General features: G+C 42.3%; 1 protein-coding gene across 1 annotated transcript; it reads right to left on the bottom strand.

Annotated features, from left to right (window-relative positions):
• Positions 1-7: 7 nt before the first annotated feature.
• sdcbp (syndecan binding protein (syntenin)) lies at positions 8-4,373 on the bottom strand. Its single transcript, XM_035758451.2, has 9 exons — positions 4,163-4,373; positions 3,227-3,285; positions 3,037-3,133; positions 2,711-2,820; positions 2,274-2,435; positions 1,914-2,089; positions 1,553-1,724; positions 1,284-1,375; positions 8-952 (listed from the first exon to the last, which is right to left on the bottom strand). Exons 1-9 carry the CDS (start codon positions 4,242-4,244, stop codon positions 898-900), a joined length of 1,005 nt encoding a protein of 334 aa, XP_035614344.1. The 5' UTR covers positions 4,245-4,373; the 3' UTR covers positions 8-897.
• Positions 4,374-9,513: the final 5,140 nt, after the last annotated feature.

Below are 9,513 nucleotides of genomic sequence, written 5' to 3'. Positions count from 1 at the left end.
CGAAAAGGAAAGTTTGTATGGCTTTATTTAATTAACACTGGAAAGCTGTCATAGTAAAACACAATTGTGTATTTTGTGCGGAAATGACGTTGATGATCATGCAGGGCATTTTAACCCACCAATATATGCAGGAATGGATTGATAAAATGACATACAGTTGAGATTCAACTAAATTATAGTATCTACATATTATTGTGGGCTGGTTTTGAATATTATTATGTTAGGATACCTTCAAACACCCAAGCATTTTCACTTTCTCAGGTAAATAGTTTGTTCTTAAAGCTTACAACATGTACTAGAAGGCATACATGTGAAACATTTCAAACGTATACAATAGATGAGGGCAAAAAAAACAGGTAATTCAAAGTACAGAAGAAGATTGTGTCACCTGACTACAAAGTCATAAAAGAGGAAAGTCATTTCCACTGACAAAAAAGGAGGGTATGAGATTTGTTAATTGATGAGCTCAAGGTATCATTCAATCCAAAAGACTGGCTACAATGGTGCTTTAGCCCATTGGGCAAGACGGGGGTCTATTGCTCAGAACCCTATAAAATCAAATCTGTTAAACTGAATTTGTGGGGTAATTCAAAACCATAACTCCTCTAGCGCTGCAGGAATCGACATCTGAATCCATATGGACTTATTTTAGAACTTGAAACAAACATACTGTACAGAGATGATTTTACACTACTTTTTTTAATCGCAGAAACATGGTTATGGGTTTTGATTGAAGTAATGGCATGAAGATGCACATGTGACTGGTCTGTTTCATGAACGCAGGATGCAGCGTTGAGACATGGGGTTATGAGCACGACTCAGCAGAATCATCGTTTCTCATAATTCATATAACGTTATTGGTATTCCTCTTCATTTCCCATCACATGACTGCCGGCCTCACACCTCCGGGATAGAGTGATCCATTAGGCTCTTCACAATGCTGGAAGACATCCTGGAGAAACGTAGAGAGAAACAGATGGACAGTATATCAATGATTGTTCCTCCCAGACTGTCCTGTGGGCGTGACCGTGTCCTACTAGCCTCGAGATGCCAATCGCGGTTTCTCCAGAACGAAAATGAGAGTTCTGGGATCGCGAGACTAGTGTCCTACAAAGACAGACTTATATTAGCATATTCCCATAGGCATTTCCACCCCTTATGTGGTTTCACAGTATTACTGTTGAAAACCAATCAATATTCTGTTAATTTTAGATTTCTGGGGCGATTAGTGGTAAATGTTTTTTTCGTCCGTTTCAACAGATCCCTCGATACATCGTACTTACTTTTTCGTCATGTGCTCAAAGATGATGGTGGGTGTCACTGTGACAGTTATCACTCCACCAGCGGAGGTCAAGATGTCTGTAATCTGAGGATCCTGAACCAAGGAACAAAAGCAGAGGGGAAAAGTGAGCAATTGCTGGCACAAAGAACAGAACAGCAAATTGACAAAAAGGCAAATTTTCTGATGAATACAGCAAAATGATCAAAGAAAAAAATGATTGTGAAAACATTGCTTGTTTTTGAGTGCAACCAATCATGACAGCTTGTTTACCTTAAGTCCAATGACATTCTGCCCATTGACTTCACAAATGTGGTGATCAGTCAGGAGGCCGTTTCGGGCAGCAGAACTGTCCTTCACGATAAAGGTGATCTTCCCCTTCTTAAAGATGAAACCCAATTGGCCGTTGATGTCTTTGTGCAGGGTGATGGTGCGCTCAAATGGTCTGTCAGAGGAAATGTACAGTTGCAAACACTATAATACACACCATAGTACTATAATGATATCTGTTGCAGCTAGAGTGTTTTGTCACACAGTATCCTCATCCAGAAGCATGATGGGACCAAGTCAAGTCAATAATTCAGAGATGTAACTGGATCCTCAGTTGAATTATGAATGGCTGGTGGGAGCTCACCTGTCCCGTACCACAAAGGCTATCCTCTCGGCGCTGGCGTTCTTCAGCACCTTGTGGGCCTTGTCCGTGCTCCACCCAGCGCAGTTCTCCCCGTTTATCTGCAGCACCTGATCTCCAAAGCGCAGGCCGCCCAATGCCGCGGCAGTGTTCGCCTGTACCAGCTGAACAAACACACCCTGCCAAGCAACACTGATACTCAGCAACAGAACTGTATCTAAGGGAGACATTTTGAGTACAAAAGTGGCGCTATAGTCAAGCTTGCTAAAGGGAAAACCAAGGGCAGCCTACTATTTTGTTCATACTTCCAACTGGATCGTTTTATATTACTTGACATGCCATTGAATAGTGCCAGTGTCTTACATTGTCCACAGATTTGAGGCGCAGACCGATCTTGCCGTCGCTGTCCTTGCAGAGGATGACCTCCCTGATGCCTTGCCGTATCTCAGCCCTGCGGATGCCACAGTCATTCCCTGTGATCGGAGCGCTCATGTAGCTCAGAGCGGAAGTCCTGGGAGCCACTGCCTGCAGAAGCCACACAGAGCTAACATATCACTCTCAAAGAGCCACAGAGGTGAGAACATTCATCAGCATCCCATGGAGTAGATGACAATTAACGTTACTTTATGGTTCATTTCTGCAGTTTTAGATTAAACAGAGACATGATAGTAAAGTAATAGCAAACAGGGTTGGTGTCAATTGTATTTTATTTCAGGACCGTGGACTGAAATTCAACAAAATCAACCCTGACAATAACTTCCACCATTTTACATCAAATTATAGACCCAGAGTGTGATTACCCCAGAGTAGTCTTCTGCTGGTACCATGGACAGCGCCTGGCGAAGTGTATCCTCACTGAGGTTCAGCCCCATGAACTCTGAGAGCTCAGGGTACAGTTTGGGGTAGAGTCCTGCAAGGCAACCAACACCAACAGATACAGTGAAATGAGAAACAAAGGCAAGCTACGATCAATAATTATTTCCCATTTGCTCTAAAAGTGGATACAATTCTACCATCATTTGTGAGACATGATATCAAAAGGTTAGTAGAGTCAGCACGTGAAGACATTACAACATATCCAGACTGCATTATTGATAATGGAAGACTTATGGGAGGAATTGGTTACCCATTTCTTCCTCCACAGGATTTGGATTTGGAGCATTCTGTACAGCAAGTAGAGCAGGTGTCTTGCTTGGACTGGCAGAGTAAGTACTACTTCGAGCCTGGTAAAATAAAGAGGCCAATTAGTTATACATGTGCTCAATAACAATGCATTAGGTGTTTCTGAAGTGTTGAAACAAATGTAGGACTCTTACCTGTATAAATTGATCCACCTTCATGTCCTCCAATGATGGATACAGCGACATGGTGGTTTCTAAAGAGAAAAGTTGCAAAGGATTGACAGCAAAGACTCACAGCTATTCTAATAGGTTTCCCTTATTCCTCTGTGTAATTACAGGCTTTCAGCATCTGTAGGCCTAACTGGTAATGTCTAATACATCAACAACTACCTAATTTATGTCTGAAAAATGTGCATCAAAGGTCGTCTTGGTCTAGCTGGCAGTCCTATCAAATGTTGACTAAATGCGGATAGGCCTAAACCCAATATTGTTATTTCAGTAATCCAGGGCAGCACCAAATCGATCACATGAAAACAAGCTCCTGTCTATTTTAATTTATGTTTATCAAACTGCACATGAGTTAGGCTATGTTCTCATTCCCCGTAAGGGATTTATTCATGAGACATCAAAGCATAAGCCTAGTATAAAAATTCATCGAAAAACCGCATTATGACGCGAACCCCATTGAGATGCTTCCAGCTATTTTTATACAAGGGAGCATTAGACGCAGTGAACCTAAACCAGAGGGACGAATTAGCCAACTCCTCAGATATGACCTGCGAATATAATAGGCTACTCATATTTGATACGAATAAAAAGCGTGAACTAAACACTGTAGCCAAAATGTAAGAGAGGGAAACGGGAGGCAGAGATATAACCGTGTCCAACATTGATAAATACCACGCGCAATATTATGCTAACAATAGACTACCACCCTAATATGCCGGACAAAAAATAACTAATGTCGGTTATTTGGCGTTTTTCTTCTAAAGCATCAGTTTAAAGACTATATCGTATGCATCATTGTGGCTATTTGCAATATAGATGGAGATGTGTAGCTTAATTGAGAAATTGCCTACATTGTTATGTTTGAAAAAATATTAAAGACAGGAGGAAAACGCCTAAACTCACCTGGCAAGCGCGAGGAAGACCGAGAGAATAGCCTACTTATATGTGTTTTTATTATGCGATATATTGACTGTCCGTTATACATGCACGGTCGCAAATGGTCTAGTCTACTCTGCTGTTTTTTCCATTGAGGTGTAACCGTTTCTTATATCCGTACGTTTGTTGTGGAGACAGCTAGGCGGCTATGCGCGTCTTGCGCGACCTTGTCCAGCCCATTTATTATAGGACAAGGTAACGTAACAGCCAGATCAGTTACCTAGAACGGCTGCTGTATAGCTTAAAAGCACAAGAAGAATAGTCCCTTAAGGCGTTTTACTGTGTTAGATATCTATATAAGTGAACATAGTGGAAAATAAAAACATGTGTTTTCTTTAAATTAATATATCAGAGAGGTTTTAATAAAACATGACATTTTTCAGTATTTTATTCGTTTCCTGTCCCTCATCTAACTGCTTTGCCATTCATCTAACTGATAATTGATTGAACAATTATATGTAGTCGCCTAGCAGAGATTCGTCTTTAGTCAACTGAGAAAGCAGTTTGTGTCATAGAAATAGCCTATTAGCCTAATCTCTATGGTTTGTGTATTGGAGACAGAAATGGAGGAGAACCCATTATTTTATAGATTTATTTCTAAGAATATTTGGTGTAGGGGCATACATGTGAGAATGAAATGCTAGTTTACATAGGGAGTAGAACAGCACAGACAGGATAGGACCAGAACTCTGGAGTACCATAATATCATCATTCTGGTTCTGGAGCATCACAATGCTGTTGTCATGACAACATACCCAACAATCTAGATGTTGTGAAAATAAATTCCACTTCTGAGTCACTTTTGCTGAACACTTGAAGCAGAGCACAATGCAAACCTATAAGTCTGAATCCTTAAACTCAGCAGGTGGAAATTAATAGATTCATTTTTTAAATTCCTTTTTTTTCTTTTTCACAGACCTGAAAAAACAGAAACAGGATAACGGACGTTCTTGTGCTGTGAGTTTCCATAATCAATCATCTGTAATTAAGTAGCCTATTTGGTGGGCTATTACAATCTAGCTGTAATACAACTTCCCCTCTGTTGAATTAATGATTCAATCTGACTTTTCCATGTTAATTTTACCTAGCTAGACTAAACTAGACTGGACTAGACTGAACAAACCAGTAGACTGGACTGAATAGAATAGATTCTCAGAGAGAGAGAGGGCTGGAGGAGAGAACTGGAGAGGGAGATGGAGAGAGCGTTAAAGAGAGTGCGGATGCACAGGGGAAGGAAGAGACTTTGAAGGCTCTCTATGGACTGCTGAGAGAGAGAGAAAGATGAAGGAGGTAGAGAAAGCGGTATAGAGGATGAAGGAGAGAGACAAAGAGGTAGAGAAGATGAAGGAGAGAGAGAAAGAAGCATAGAGGATGAAGGAGAGAGAGAAAGAGGTAGATGATGAAAGATAGAGGTAAAGGATGAAGGTAGAGAGAGAGAAAGATGTAGAGAGGATGAAGGAGAGCGAGAAAGGAAGAGAATATGGAGAGAGAGAAAGAGGTAGATGGGATGAAGGAGAAAGAGATAGAGAAGTTGAAGGGGTGGAGAAAGAGGTATAGAGGAGGAAGGAGAGAGAAAGAGGTAGAGAGGATGAAGGAGAGAGAGAGAAAGAGGTATAGCAGATGAAGGACAGAGAGAAAGAGGAAGAGAGGATGAGGGAGAGAGCGAGAAAGAGGTAAAGAGGATGAAGAGGAGAGCGAGAAAGAGGTAAAGAGGATGAAGGAGAAAGAGGTAGAGAAGTTGAAGGTGGTAGAGAAAGAGGTATAGAGGATGGAGGAGAGAGAAAGAGGTATAGCAGATGAAGGAGAGAGAGAGAAAGAGGTAGAGATGATGGAGAGAGAGAAATAGAGGATGAAGGAGAGAGAGAAAGAGGTAGAGGATGAAGGAGGGAGAGAAAGAGGTAGAGAGGATGAAAAATGTGAGGGAGAAAGAGGGAGTATATGGAGAAGAGGGTCAAGAACGAAATAGAGCGGGTGAGAGAGGAGGTGCAGGGAGAAAAGGAGAGTGAGCGAGATGAAGGAAGAAATAGAAAAAGAAAGACAAGGAAGCATACATAGACACATTGATGGAGCTGGAGAGAAAAAAGATATACCGGAGAATGTAAGACAAAACCTGGGAGACGTGAGACAGTGTGTTGAGAAAGCAAGAGATGCTCAAAGACAGAGCAGAGAAAGAGAGAGCAGGACTATGAGATGAAGATTAGTGAGTTACAGGATGAGAAGAGGGAATTGATCCGCAGACTTGTCATGTAAAATAGACTGAGGATGGAAAATACAGATACAGGAACTCCAAATGACCTTCTGTATGTATTCTGTTTGGTATACTGCACATAGCCTGAGCTATAGGAATAGAATAGAAAGACTATACAGGTGCCTCCATGGCCACAAACACTTTTCACTAACATTAGGTCATATACACAACCAGAGACACTATTCACTAACATTAGGTCATATACCTACCCAGAGACACTATTCACTAACATTAGGTCATATACCTACCCAGAGACACTCACTATTCACTAACATTAGGTCATATACACAACCAGAGACACTATTCACTAACATTAGGTCATATACCTACCCAGAGACACTATTCACTAACATTAGGTCATATACCTACCCAGAGACACTATTCACTAACATTATGTCATATACCTACCCAGAGACACTATTCACTAACATTAGGTCATATACACAACCAGAGACACTATTCACTAACATTAGGTCATATACCTACCCAGAGACACTATTCACTAACATTAGGTCATATACCTACCCAGAGACACTATTCATTTGAGATTGAATAGATCTCAGGTAGTATACTCGTGTTTGGATGCATAAACCACCTCAAAGCACTGATGCGGTAAGTACACAAACTCTTTCTTTCATTGTCAGATTGCCAGACAGGACAGCTACAGTGATTACATCCCTGACCTCATCAAAAGGGAGTAGAATGGAGAGAGGAAGACACACACACACACACACACACACACATTTCTACTCAAATGATAAATAAAAGCATGCAAAGGCAACGTGGTTATTTGTAGAACCTTATGAAATGACAATTAAACAGCAGGAAATCTTACCTGGCCTTTAACACATGCAAGAGCATGGTTTATTTTATTACTGGTAAGTGCAAATATGTTGGAATGGTCACTGACTAGAAAGGCGAACTCCCTGTTTATTGGCTGTTGATTTTATGAGAAGGGTTTCGCAACACATGTGCTTGTGGTTTTGCCATTTGTGTAAAAAAAAAAAATTAAAAACTTACTAAAAGTTTTGCAATTCAAATGTGATGAAATATGTCTTGCTCCCAGGCAGACTAAATCACTTTTTTGCCCGCTTTGAGGACAATACAGTGCCACTGACACGGCCCGCAACCAAAACATGCGGACTCTCCTTCACTGCAGCCGACGTGAGTAAAACATTTAAACGTGTTAACCCTCGCAAGGCTGCAGGCCCAGACTGCATCCCCAGCCGCGTCCTCAGAGCATGTGCAGACCAGCTGGCTGGTGTGTTTACGGACATATTCAATCAATCCTTATCCCAGTCTGCTGTTCCCACATGCTTCAAGAGGGCCACCATTGTCCCTGTTCCCAAGAAAGCTAAGGTAACTGAGCTAAACGACTACCGCCCCGTAGCACTCACTTCCGTCATCATGAAGTGCTTTGAGAGACTAGTCAAGGACCATATCACCTCCACCCTACCTGACACCCTAGACCCACTCCAATTTGCTTACCGCCCAAATAGGTCCACAGACGATGCAATCTCAACCACACTGCACACTGCCCTAACCCATCTGGACAAGAGGAATACCTATGTGAGAATGCTGTTCATCGACTACAGCTCAGCATTTAACACCATGGTACCCTCCAAACTCGTCATCAAGCTCGAGACCCTGGATCTCGACCCCGCCCTGTGCAACTGGGTACTGAACTTCCTGACGGGCCGCCCCCAGGTGGTGAGGGTAGGTAACAACATCTCTACCCCGCTGATCCTCAACACTGGGGCCCCACAAGGGTGCGTTCTGAGCCCTCTCCTGTACTCCCTGTTCACCCATGACTGCGTGGCCATGCACACCTCCAACTCAATCATCAAGTTTGCGGATGACACTACAGTGGTAGGCTTGATTACCAACAACGACGAGACGGCCTACAGGGAGGAGGTGAGGGCCCTCGGAGTGTGGTGTGAGGAAAATAACCTCACACTCAATGTCAACAAAACTAAGGAGATGATTGTGGAATTCAGGAAACAGCAGAGGGAGCACCCCCCTATCCACATCGATGGGACAGTAGTGGAGAGGGTAGTAAGTTTTAAGTTCCTCGGCGTACATATCACAGACAAACTGAATTGGTCCACCCACACAGACAGCGTTGTGAAGAAGGCGCAGCAGTGCCTCTTCAACCTCAGGAGGCTGAAGAAATTCGGCTTGTCACCAAAAGCACTCACAAACTTCTACAGATGCACAATCGAGAGCATCCTGTCGGGCTGTATCACCGCCTGGTACGGCAACTGCTCCGCCCACAACCGTATGGCTCTCCAGAGGGTAGTGAGGTCTGCACAACGAATCACCGGGGCAAACTACCTGCCCTCCAGGACACCTACACCACCCGATGTCACAGGAAGGCCATTAAGATCATCATGGACAACAACCACCCGAGCCACTGCCTGTTCATCCCGCTATCATCCAGAAGGCGAGGTCAGTACAGGTGCATCAAAGCAGGGACCGAGAGACTGAAAAACAGCTTCTATCTCAAGGCCATCAGACTGTTAAACAGCCACCACTAACATTGAGTGGCTGCTGCCAACACACTGACTCAACGCCACTTTAATAATGGGAATTGATGGAAATTGATGGAAATTATATCCCTAGCCACTTTAAACAATGCTACTTAATATAATGTTTACATACCCTACATTACTCATCTCATCTCATATGTATATGTATATACTGTACTCTATATCATCTACTGCATCTTTATGTAATACATGTATCACTAGCCACTTTAAACTATGCCACTTTGTTTACATACCCTACATTACTCATCTCATATGTATATACTGTACTCGATACCATCTACTGCATCCTGCCTATGCAGTTCTGTACCATCACTCTTTCATATATCTTTATGTACATATTCTTTATCCCTTTACACTTGTGTGTATAAGGTTGTAGTTTTGGAATTGTTAGGTTAGATTACTTGTTGGTTATTATAGCATTATCGGAACTAGAAGCACAAGCATTTTGCTACACTCGCATTAACATTTGCTAACCATGTGTATGTGACAAATACATTTGATTTGATAAAAGACAAGGCCTA

The sequence above is a fragment of the Oncorhynchus keta genome, chromosome 4 (assembly GCF_023373465.1).
Source record: "Oncorhynchus keta strain PuntledgeMale-10-30-2019 chromosome 4, Oket_V2, whole genome shotgun sequence".
In the NCBI taxonomy this organism is placed as follows: Eukaryota; Metazoa; Chordata; class Actinopteri; order Salmoniformes; family Salmonidae; genus Oncorhynchus; species Oncorhynchus keta.
The sequence above is the reverse complement of the archived record's forward strand: the minus strand, read 5'-3'. Positions and strand labels throughout refer to the sequence as shown.